This window comes from Aspergillus saccharolyticus (genome assembly GCF_003184585.1).
Source record: "Aspergillus saccharolyticus JOP 1030-1 unplaced genomic scaffold BP01scaffold_47, whole genome shotgun sequence".
NCBI lineage: Eukaryota > Fungi > Ascomycota > Eurotiomycetes > Eurotiales > Aspergillaceae > Aspergillus > Aspergillus saccharolyticus.
In genome coordinates this window covers 79,841-91,838 of record NW_020290657.1, presented here as the reverse complement: position 1 = coordinate 91,838, position 11,998 = coordinate 79,841, and the positions used below count along the sequence as shown (strand labels likewise).

General features: G+C 53.0%; 3 protein-coding genes across 3 annotated transcripts; 1 reads left to right on the top strand and 2 right to left on the bottom strand.

Annotated features, from left to right (window-relative positions):
- The first annotated feature begins 1,990 nt into the window (after positions 1 to 1,990).
- BP01DRAFT_407109 (guanine nucleotide exchange factor DCK1) lies at positions 1,991 to 8,734 on the top strand. The gene has a single exon (XM_025578787.1). The coding sequence runs from the start codon at positions 2,306 to 2,308 to the stop codon at positions 8,651 to 8,653; it is 6,348 nt and encodes a 2,115-aa protein (XP_025427411.1). The 5' UTR covers positions 1,991 to 2,305; the 3' UTR covers positions 8,654 to 8,734.
- Positions 8,735 to 8,998: 264 nt separating this feature from the next.
- On the bottom strand, positions 8,999 to 10,798 carry BP01DRAFT_360402 (uncharacterized protein). The gene has a single exon (XM_025575909.1). It carries the CDS (start codon positions 10,618 to 10,620, stop codon positions 9,313 to 9,315), a length of 1,308 nt encoding a protein of 435 aa, XP_025427410.1. The 5' UTR covers positions 10,621 to 10,798; the 3' UTR covers positions 8,999 to 9,312.
- Positions 10,799 to 11,202: 404 nt separating this feature from the next.
- On the bottom strand, positions 11,203 to 11,886 carry BP01DRAFT_369057 (40S ribosomal protein eS8; the record flags this gene model as incomplete). Its single annotated transcript, XM_025576532.1, has 2 exons — positions 11,203 to 11,734; positions 11,813 to 11,886. 2 exons carry the CDS (start codon positions 11,884 to 11,886, stop codon positions 11,203 to 11,205), a joined length of 606 nt encoding a protein of 201 aa, XP_025427409.1.
- Between the last annotated feature and the right edge of the window lie 112 nt (positions 11,887 to 11,998).

The window sequence follows — 11,998 nt, the reverse complement described above, 5'->3', positions numbered from 1 at the left end:
CCTTTTTTTTTTTTTTTTGTTTTTTTTTTTCTTACCTCTTTCTCCTTTGATATGAGCTGCAGGCTTTTCCCGAGTACCCTTGCCTGGTTTTCTGTATTTATAGTGCGTGCATTGTTCTGTTGGATTCTGAGTGTGGCAGGGAGTTGTGGGGATTTGCTGGTGCAGGAAAGCAGGAGGAATCTGGTTGGCAGTTGGCAGCCGATTCAGACGTTGGTCTCTGGCGGATTCACGCATGATCCGAAGTAAGGACTCGGGCCCTAGTCAGAAAGAAAGTTACCAGTGGTCCATGCGGAATGCGCCTTTACTGATCTAGAGACTACAGTAGAAGGCTCGAGGCAGTTCAGAAATTACTAGTTACTACTGTACTAGGATAACATCCGTCAAGTTACAGGGACCGCAGGTTGACGCCGATCACTGTTGCAAGAACGAAACACTCGAGTATCTACTGTATCTGGCTAAGAGAGAACGGGTGAACCCCCTGGTTCTGTGTTTGCAGAGCAGCCGATCTTCACCCAGTGCAGATAAAGTAACTGACTCCGAGAAGGAAAGGCCAAAATTGCGGCCGCGACACGAGCCAGTATTGGATGGATTCAGGGGGGGTGGGAATGGGTCTGTGCTGCTGCTGGGCTTTGAATGAATCGATACTTCAACAACGTAGTTGACTTATCAGTCATATTAGTTAGGTCATGTTAATTAAGTTAAGCGTTGCTCTCATGCATCTAGCCTGTCAGAAACATCAAAGAAAAAGCAATGAGCTGGGACCATAACGTGCTACTGCTGCTGCTACTGCTGCTACTACTGCTGCTGCTGCTGCTGCTGCTGCTACTAGTGCTGCTGTTGCAACTGGAGAACTGGAAGTCGATCGATCGGCTCGTTCCCGATGGATCCATGGATGTGCGATGAAATTTAGTCTCAGATTCCCGTAAATGCGCGGACAAGGGAAAAAGTATATACTGTAACCAAGGTCCGAGTTGGCAAGGCAGAAAACAACAAGAAGAAGCTGAGGATTGGTTGTTGACCGCGACGTCCAGAGCCAGCTATACAGTAAATACTTGTTGTAGTGACATACAGTACGTCGAAGTTGACAATAGCAATTAATAGAACTGGTTGTCAATCAATCAAAGCTAAATTTCGCCGACAATTGGCAACTCATTCATTTATGGAAATGAATAGTTAAATGAGATCAAAAGTGGCCTGGCCAAGTCTAGCCTTTTCTTCTCTCTCTCTCTCTCTCTCTCTCTCTCTCTCTCTCTCTTTCTCTTTGAATGTTATCTTGACTAGACTCTCTCCTACTAACTTACACCACAGTCACCACTAACTAAACCACCACTCCGTACTCCGTACTCCGTACGTACCCTTTCAACTTCTCAAACTCTCCCTCTTTTTCTCCATCTCCTCCTCCTCCTCCACTCCCCCTCGTCGCCCCCCCAGCCCCTCCACTCAATTATCTCTCTCTCCTCTTCAACTCGGAGCTTCAACCACCTTCCCACAATACTCATTCCTCTTCTTCCCTCGCTTGTCGGTATATCTTTATTCTGGTAAGTGTCTTCCTCACTCTCCCACCCCTGGCCTACGTTTCAGTTGTGAGAGGTTGCTCCACAGTTCCTGCCAAGTGAGCAATTGGGCTCCACTCCCACTTCAACTGCTTTAGGGGAAGAAAGAGGGTGTGCGCCGCCGCACCCACGAATCCATCCAAAGCTCAAGGCAGAAGCAACGCTGAAATTAGTCAAACCATGCCAATGATGTCTCGTCCCGATGCTCGGGATGTTGACGTTTCCCCAATTCACAATTTATTCATCTACGTTATACCTGCTTCAATTGATAATGGTGGTCACGGGCCCCGAAACTCTTCGCGACTCGCGCTCCTTGATGAACAGACTCTCTTTACACTTCCGCTTATCATGACCCTCCTTCGATTCGCTTCGATACACTTGACGCTTGCGTTTCGCGTACTTGAAACTCACTCACTAACCGCACACTGTCCGCGACGTATCTAGTGACCAGAGAAACCGCTCCCCGCCCCCTAAAACAAAATAACCCCAAGAACGACAAACACGCCTCCGGAGCGCAATTGAGTCGCATTCGCACACGGCTGAAGAATTGCCCACATTCCTTTCCTTTCCACTGATTCCAGACGACTGCATGTAGCGCTCCCTCAATTCAATCGTTCAGGCCACAAATTTCCTTCTACCCCTCGCGACCCCGCTTTGGCGGTGTTCTCATTCCTGAGACGGACACCACCCCCCCTCCCTTCGAAGACCACCGCGGCGGGGTATAATCGAGATCGCCGCCTCGCCTCGCAGTTATGCCCTGGCGGCCTCTGCCTCGCATCGCTTTTGCTGTGGCTATCTATCCCTTCCAGCCTTCCACTCCGGCAGATCTACCCCTTGAGCTTGGCGATGAATTGTACATAATTGAGCAAGGAGGCGCCGATGGGGAATGGTGTCGTGGATACCTGGTCGCTCCACCGTCGCTGCTGGCGGGCTTGACCAGCACCAAGGGTCAAACACTCGAGGCAAGAGTCTTCTCGGGTGTCTTCCCGCGGAACTGTGTCGAAATCCGGGAGGTTTTGGGTGACAGCGAAAGAACTATAACCAATGGAGACCGGTCGAGCTTGGTTCTGACACCTGGTACCGAGGGAGACGTGAGAGATAATATTACCTCCTACCACGACGACGAGGGCCCGCTCGGGGAAGTCTCCGATGTAGTGATTGCGAAGAAAGGCAAGCCGTCGCAGATCTTCATTCATAAGTTGGATGAAGATGATCAGTCAAGCCCGCGCTCACTTGTGAGCCACACTTTGGGAGCTGTCTCAGCACCGACCTCACCTATCATCGTGGCTCCGCGGGACCCTACCGCCCCCAAGCCGGCTGCACCGGTGCCAATGCTTAAAATCGGTGACGAAACACCAACATCGCTGTCGGAACCGCTCGTGGATGAGATCGCATCCTGCTTGCGTGAATGGCATTCCACTAATTTGCACCAACTGCTACTGTCCCGCCAGTATGATACCGTCGAAGAAATGTCAAAGATTGTACAAGAACTCGACCTTGCAAGGCGGCAACTTCAATACAATGTGCTCACAGCCAAGGAGAAAGTCCAATTGCGACAAGAGGTAGTATGGAAGCTGGTCCAGGGTAACAAAACGTTGGGCGGAGAAGTCATTGTTCGAGATCCTCAACAGAGGGGTCGGCTACTTACAGGCGATGATTCCGCGGTCCAGTTGACCAAGTTGCAATCCGAGATGAGTATGCTTGATAGTGCTCCTGCACAGCAATCAGATGCGGCTTCTCTGCATCATTTGCTCCTCGAGGTGAATGCTGTCTCGGGCAATGCACCAGGCCCCGTGACACTGGCCCTCTACTTGTGTTCGCAGTCGGAGACTGGCGCTCTGACTCCACTGTCAGAGACCTACCTTCTGGATATCCCATCGCCTGACAAGTTTGCGAATATGGGTCAGAGCCACAAACTGAAAACGCTCTTTACTGACTTGAGCAACACGGACTTTGGCGACGACGCTTCGACCAATGGCCCCAAGTTGTATTTAATTGTGGCCGTTCGCGCATCGGAAACCGCCTCTGTGGCCAGCGCCGCAGCTCAACCAAGATCGTCACTCTCGCGCGATAGTGCCACTGTCAGTAGAACGCCGACGATAGCCAACCATTCCGCGAAGAACAGTCTGAAAACCCGTCGCAGTATGATGTGGACATCTAAGCGCGGCGCGACGGGCACTGAAGCGGTCAAAGAGGCCAGCAAAGGACCTCCTCGATCCTCGGAGAGTGTTTCCAGCAACAAGGAACGGACCAGCGCTAGCCAACCGAGCTCAACGAAAGAGACGACCCATATCCGTACATTAGGAATTGGTTTCTTGGAAGTCTCCCCGATTTTACGTTCAGAAAAGGATACGGAAGAAGTGCTCAACATTTGGTCTCCATCTGATGAGAGCGACGAGAAAGAAGGACGCGCTGACGGTTTCGATGGTCTGGTTCGCACACTACTTCCAAGTCTCAGTGGGAAATATGTCCGATCCCAGCCAGCTGCTCGACTTCACCTTCATCTTTACCCGCACACCAATCCCGACTCAGATGCCTTGGTGCGGAAGAACCCCACGACCATGCTGAATGTCACTCAGACTAGACGCATCGGCTTCGCTCAGGCCCCGAGCAAACCTAGATCGGATATTTACGTCACCATCTCCCATGCCACTTTCCCCAATGATGCCCTCCTCTCGCATCCCCAGTCGGGTCAGGTGCCTGTACCGACGCTGACGGGACTTCGAAACTTGCAGCTGACTCTCGAGGTCCGGACCTCGTCAGGAGCACGCGTTGACCGCTGCGTTTTCCCTGCATCTAACCAACCTTCACAAACTGCCTGGCGGACCACGGTCGCTGAGCGCGGAGCACCGTGGAATCAGACCATTCGTCTCAACATCCCAACGGACCAGATTCCTGGGTCGCATCTGATAATGAGTATCGCAGATGCTCCCGAGTTCCCCTTTGCTCTTGCCTGGATGCCTCTATGGGATAACAAGGCCTTTATGCGAGATGGTCCTCATTCGCTTCTGCTACATGCGTACGACAAGTGTACCTCGAGCATCGAGAACGGAAAGGGCGCCTACCTGTCTCTTCCGTGGAGCTCACTGGGGAAGAACGAGTCAGCAAAGGACGAAGCTATCACTGGGCCCTTGGCAACCTTGCGCCTGGAGACGCATCTGTGTAGCACCGAATTTTCCCAGGATCAAGTGATACTGAGCCTTTTGAACTGGAAAGAGCGGCCCGTCAGTGAAGTCTTGGACACCCTCAAGCGGGTTCTCTTCGTACCCGAAATCGAGATTGTGAAACAACTCAGCAGTGTCCTGGATGCATTATTCGGCATATTGGTCGAGAATGCTGGAAACGAAGAGTATGAAGACTTGATTTTCAACAACTTGGTGACTGTTCTGGGAATCGTGCACGACCGACGATTCAACCTCGGTCCCCACGTTGACCATTATGCTGAGAACCAATTCAACTTCCCGTTTGCTACGCCGTGCCTTGTTCGAAGCTACTCACGCCTTCTTCAGGCCAACTCGGATCCACAACAGTCACGCAATCTGCGGGCCACATTCAAGGTGGGCCGCCATGTTCTGAAATTCATCATCAATGCTCGCCAACAGCAGAAGGCCAAGGAGGAAGGCATTGGGATCACGCGAGTCCAGTCGACCTTCAATCGAGACTTGCATACTATCTTCAAGTCACTGGAGGCTCTAATGAAGGACACGTCGCCTGCGACGGTGGGAAGCAAAACACTGGTGGTTCAGCATTTCCATACGTGGCTGCCTGAACTCTCCAAAGTTCTCGGGCGAGACGAAACGATTATGATCGCGCTCAGCTTTATGGACGCCTGTAAGGACGTCAAGGGTATGCTGATACTGTATAAGTTGGTTCTCATTCAACACTATACCCGCTTAGAGATCTTTAGCTCCGGCGCCGAGAGACGAAGCCTGATCTCCAGCTGTATCAGCTGGTTGGCTCCGTACTGGGGTGCGACAGGTACTGTGTCTGATCTCTATCGTGATCAAGTACGTCTGTGCTGCGCCGTGGTAGCGGAACTGTTGAAGCAGCCCGACTCTCTCCTCTATGAGTTCATGCCCAAGATCGTTTCATCATATTACTCTATCATACCGGATGGGGTGGAAGAAACAAGCTTTCTTTCCTTGCTCTTCAGTAAGACATTCCCATTCCAAGTCAAGGCCTCAAAACAGTCGCAGCGGCTTGATGAGGCATTGGTCGAGCTTTCTGCAATCATGGCCGCTACGGCGGCAGTTCCCAGTCCCAAACGGCCTCGGTTGAAAGGCTTAGAGCTGTCTACTTTCCTCTCTCAAGCGTTCGAGGTGCACAATTCAATATTAAATTGTGAAGCGTACCCTGAAAGCTGGTTCAGCGTTCATGTCTACAACCACCGCGCGACAGTCAAGAGTCTAGAGTTTCTTGCAGGAATTCTGATCAAGAAGTTCCTTCCAGCACCGGAAGAAGCCGAAACCTTCGACACGCGACTCTGGGAGAACTTCTTTACTACTCTGCTGAAGGTGGTCTCGAGTGAAGCGCTTGCCCTTGAGACTTTTCCCGAGCAGAAGCGGCGCGCCATTTGGAAGATTGCTGGCGATGTTCGAGAGCAGGGCGCAGATCTACTTCATTCTAGCTGGGAAGCCATCGGTTGGGAAACAACCGATGAGGAGAGTGAGCGCTATGGGCTAAGCAAATTGGGCGGTTACCAGGTGCAGTATGTTCCGGGATTGGTGGCACCCATCATCGAGCTTTGCCTTAGCGTGCACGAGGGTCTACGACATGTCGCTGTCGAGATCTTGCGGACGATGATCCTGAGCGAGTGGGGACTCAACCAGGACTTGTCTATCATTGAAACGGAGGTCATCTCCAGCCTCGATAACCTGTTTAAGCGCAAGAATATGAGTGGCAGCGTGGTGCAAAAATTGTTCATTCAAGAGTTGATGGACCATTTTGAGGGCTACTCCGAGTTCGATGAGGATCTTTCTGAAGCAGTTGGTGCTTTGATAGCCACTGTGGATGAGCTGTTGGACCTGTTTGTGGCGTCGCAGGGTGGGTCTATGGCTGAAAGCCTGCATACCCTTCGATTGATGAAGTACATGAAAGACATGGGCCGCGAGGATATCTTCATACGCTACGTGCACGAACTTGCTCAGGTTCAGGCTGCCGCGGGCAACCTCACCGAAGCTGGCCTGGCGCTCCAATTCCATGCAGATCTGTATGAGTGGGATCCGAGGCGGACACTGCCGGAACTGCTCAACCCTGCTTTCCCAGAGCAAACCCCATTCGAGAGAAAGGAGTCGCTGTATTTCTCGATTATTCAGTACTTCGAGGATGCGAAAGCTTGGTCGCATGCGCTTGTGTGTTATAAGGAGCTCACACAGCAGTACGAAGAGACAACCATGGACTTCGCTAAGCTCTCCCGGGCACAGAGCTCGATGGCTAAGATTTACGACCACATCGCGAAGGAAGACAAGCAAATTCCACGATACTTCCGTGTGTTGTACAAGGGACTCGGATTCCCACTTACTCTGCGTGATAAGGAGTTCATCATCGAAGGGGCTCCAAACGAGCGGATGGCTTCCTTTGTGGATCGCATGCAGAAGGAGCATCCAGCGGCGCAAATTATGTCGTCCGGTGAGATCCAAGACTATGAGGGCCAATTTCTACAGATCAGCTCTGTCAGTATTTACCGCGATGTGGATCATCCGGTTTACCAACGGTCCAAAATCCCGCAGTCAGTCAGAGATCATTTACTGGTTTCCGAGCCTTACCAATTCACAACAACGCTGAGGAGACATGTGCGCGACGCGGATGTGACGCAGCAATGGGTGGAGAAGGCTATCTACACCACCGCGGAACCCTTCCCTAACATTCTGCGTCGCAGCGAAGTCGTGGAGGTGAAGGAGGTTTCACTGTCGCCTCTGCAGAGCGCACTTGAAAGAACCTGGCGCAAGACTCAGGAGCTAGTCTCGCTACAGCGACGAGCCGCATCCGGAGAAGATACTAGTCTGAATAATCTTACGGAAGCAGTGCAGCAGTTATTGGAGCTGAGTGCGTCCACTCCAAACTGTGTTGCTTCTTACCGGCAGTTTTTGGACGACGTGCCCGACGAGGACGAGGGTGGATTAGTGACACCCAAGCCCGCCGATCCGATGAAGAATGCACTCGCAGTAGCTCTCATTGACCACGCTTTAGCTATCAAGCATTCTCTGGCGCTTTACCACCGTCCGGCCCATCAAGCTACGCAAGCGGAATTGATGCGTCGATTCGAAGAGGCATTCGCGCCGGAGATTGCCTCCCTCCGTCCAAACGAGCCCGAGACCCCTCCAAGATCTCCCCGCAAGTCTCCCAGATCGGTGGACAGTCGCCAAAAGCAGTCTATTTCGCGAGCCTTGAGCCCGGAGCAAGAGCTGATTCGCTCCTCACGCAAGGCACATGGCCGTAAGCACTCAACGAAGCATTCAGTCAGCCATCGGATTAGCGTGATGAACCCCTTCAAACGCACGAATCATGCTCCAAGTAATTTGGTGACCCCGGTACAGGAGGAGCCGAAGAAGCAGACCGAGGTCAATGGAGCTCAGGGCGGAGAGCCAGGCCAGGCGGAATCAGTTGATCACGATGATGCAGCCACGATCCAGAGTCGCACTACCGTCCAATCGCGCGATACTCAGACCAAGCGGCGAAGCTTATTTGGCGACGTCCTGCACAAGCACAGCTCGTCCTTGTCAATCAGCAGCAACGCCCTTGAAGAGACCCCAAGCCAGAAAGGACAGCGGTCGAGAAGTGCTTCTCGGGATACGCTTGGCGTATCGAATGATTCTATCAGCCGCACGGCATCCCACACGAATGGGACAGTCGAAGGCCGTACGTCAGTAAGCAGCCCAAAGAGCGGGGGTTGGTCGACAATCCCTTCCATCAGCGACTATCCACGGCCAGTGACGCGGAGCAGCATGGCGTCTGTCCGCAGTCCGGAGCTCACCAGCCCGACCGGCCACGGCCACGGGAAGCGCGACTCGATGATGAAGCGCTTCAGTTTGCTCAAGGGCGTCAGTCGAAAGGGCAGCCGCCCTGATTTCAAGACGGACACTCCTCTGCGGGAGGAGTAACTTATAATCTGTTTTTCCTTTTTCGACCTTCATTTCTTCCCTGATGTCTGGACATTAAACCTTTTAACTTGAATTTCCTTGATTTCTTTTTTATTTTAACCAGCGTTGAAAACTCGACCTTGTCTTGTTCTAGCATTGCAGCGAGTGCTTTGATCTCTTCACTATTGTGATCTTCTTCTCTTCTTGTCGCATCCTTTCGTCCGCTGATCCAGGCAGGATATGGTTTTTTTTTTTTTTTCTACTTCATTACCGAGATACCTACTTCTCCTCTCCCTCTTTTCTTCGATTGGATTCTCATTTGTGATCAAAATATTCTTGTAAGATACCATTTGACTCTCTGTCCGGACCTTGCATTCAAACTATACCCTGGAGAAGGTGATGTATTTGCGGAGTGAGGTCGATAGGTGTATATTATTAGGTAGTGTGCTGCAGGGTGTGCAATTCAGACGTACATCCATTTCCAAGTGTATAGGTAGTCATCATGGTGTCAAACGCAAAGTCAGTTGGAGGGATATATAACTGAACAACGGATGATGAAGGCAGGCTCGAGAAGCATATAGCAGAAACAAACAACTAGTGATAGAAATGAACAACCGGAGCGTTTGCTCTCTCCTCTTTTCTGTGTCTTATCTCCTCCGCTCTATCATAGTAAGATGAAATCAGGGGTGGTCTGCGTCCGGCGCCACCGGCAGCTCCATCTCGACCAACCACGGCGCATTGATAGGATGATACTGCACACTGACCACGCTGGCATTGACGAACAAGGTCTCCTGCCCGGGATTCAACGGCATCATGCTGGTCTTACTGACGTCGACGCGCGCGCAGTGCTCCTCGCGCGTGCGCTGGCGATCGCACTGGATGAGCGAGTCGTTCCCCGTGCTCCACTCGCGGCGCATCGCCCCATACCCCTCGTGGATGTGGCCGAAGACATGCAGCCGCGGCCGTGCCCGCTTGACCGCGCGGTACAGATGCTCGCACCCGACGCTGACATGATTCGGCACGACCTGGTCCAGGATCCCATAGGGCGGGCCGTGGGTGATGACCAGATCGATCTCGTCCGGGATCGGGGCGGGGGCCACGAAGCCGCCACGCCCGGAATTCGCGGCCACGGTGCCCCGGGCCCCTTCGCCGCGGGAGCCGGTGCTGCCGTGCGTGCGGGTGCGTTCGCGGATCTCGGGGGCGTAGTCGTCATCTTGCTGCTGCTGCTGCTGCTGCTGCTCCTCCTGCTCTGCTGTTGGAGGCGATGCGGATGCAGGATCCGGAGGATTGAACCGATCCACGCCGCGCTCATACCCAAACGCCCACTGACAGAACTCGGGCGTCCAGGGACTGGCATACACTTTGAAGTGAATCTTTTTCTTCTTGCCCTCCTCCTTAGTAGTAGTAGTATATCCATCACCATCACCACCACCACCAGCACCACCCACCACCACCTCAAACTCATAAACCCCCTCCTTCTCCAATAACCGGATCCCCGCCTCCCACGCTTCTTGGCAGGTATACAACCGCCGTATCGCCTCCGGATCCTCCACCTGCCCGGGCTCCGCTTTTCCAGACGAGATATTTGCCGCGGAGGCCCTCGCCGACGGAGCGGTGTGGTCGGTGCGGTTGCGGTGGCGGTGGTGGCCCAGTTCGTTGTAGTAGGCTTCGTCGAAGGTGATGTCGTGGTTGCCCGGCACGATGAGTTTGAGGGCCGCCGGGTGGGATTTCAGATAGGAGAGGGTGGTGAGGTGTTCGTGGCGTCGCGAGACTTTGGTGAGGTCGCCGGCGTGGATGAGGATGTCGGCTGGCGGGAGCGGGGAGAGGAAGGCGGGGTCTGCGATGGGGGCTTCTGAGGAGGTTTCTTGGGATTGGGGGTGATTTTCATTTTGATTGTGATTTGGATCTTGGGGGGTGAGGGTGTGGGTGTCGCTTAATAGGAGGAGGGTGGTTTTGTGTGTGGGTTGGTGGTGGCGGTCTTTGGGCATTTTGGTTGTTCTTGGATGTGTTGGATGTGTTGGAGAGGGAGGTGGTTGTTGTTTCTTTTGGTGGTTATGGACTGTCTCTCTGTTTGGTACGCGGGGGGAGGGGGGGGAATAAGCGAGCTGTAGTGTCAAAACAGAAGACAGGTGAAGAGAAAGAAGGGGATTATATCATAGCTGGAGGGGTCGGGGGGGTGAGGTATAACGGCGAAGTATGGAGGGAGTATCGCTAAGGGTGAGGTTCCTCTTTCGTCATCAGACGATAACTACACTAATGACTATCTCGCTCAAGCTAAGTCCAACAAGGTAATGCACTCACTAACTAGAGTAAGGTGACTCGACTTAAGCATTCAACTACGAAAGGTAATAACTACTACCGTACAACTACACCTACGAGACAACGAGTGATCATCAACCGTGCGTAATTCATCCATTGCTCGGAGCTACCATTTCAATAACTTAAGGCTAAACTCCGTTATCATTCCCTCCCACAGAGACCATCCCCGCGCGCGAGATATCCATGTTTTAAAAAAATTTGTAATTTAAATTTGGAAAAATTTTTAAGCAGCAAGACTTGAATTATCGAGCTTACTTGCGGATAGCACGCTGGTAGAAAGCCAACTCCTCACCCTCCAGGATGTAGCCGTCGACACGACCGCTCTGACCGGGGCGGGAGGAGACAACGGCGTACAGGCGACCGGACTCGAACTGCTTCTCAACAGCACCCTCGACCTTGCCGTGGTCAGCGAAGCGAGCAGCCTGCTTCTTCTGGACGCTGTTGCTCTTCTTCTCCTCGACGACCTCACCGGTCTTCTGCTGGCGTCTGCGGCCAAGGGGCTGGCCGTAGTGAGCCTCGTACCATTGACGGAAGGGGGCGGCATCGATCTGGACAACGGCGGACTTGGTCAGGGTGTTGGTGCGGACCAGCTCGTTGTTGGAGGGGTGGTAGGCCACGACGATGACACGGGTCTTGCGGGAGATACCCTCGGAACCCCAGGAGAAGTTGCCGGAGTCGAGACGGAGGGCACGGAACTTCTGGTTACCACCACGGGTGCGGACCAGGTGGATTCTCTTGGCACCGATACGGGTGTTGGCGGCCTGGCGACCCTTCTCGAAGGCTCTTTACGACGTTTGTCAGTCCATGCTCCGTGCGTGCAGCCAGCAGGCTGTGTGTACAGGCGACGATATGGTTGCATACCTCTTCTTACGGTAGTGAGCCCGCTTGGCACCGGTGGCCGAGCGCTTGTGGCGCGAATCGCGTGAGATACCCATATTTGCTGTTCGTGGGGACTGATAACCAAGAGAAAATTAGTGATCCTGTTTTGGAGAGAATGTCTGATGCGATATTCCTTGGTTTTGAAGCGCAAAAGGTTCTTCTGTTTCC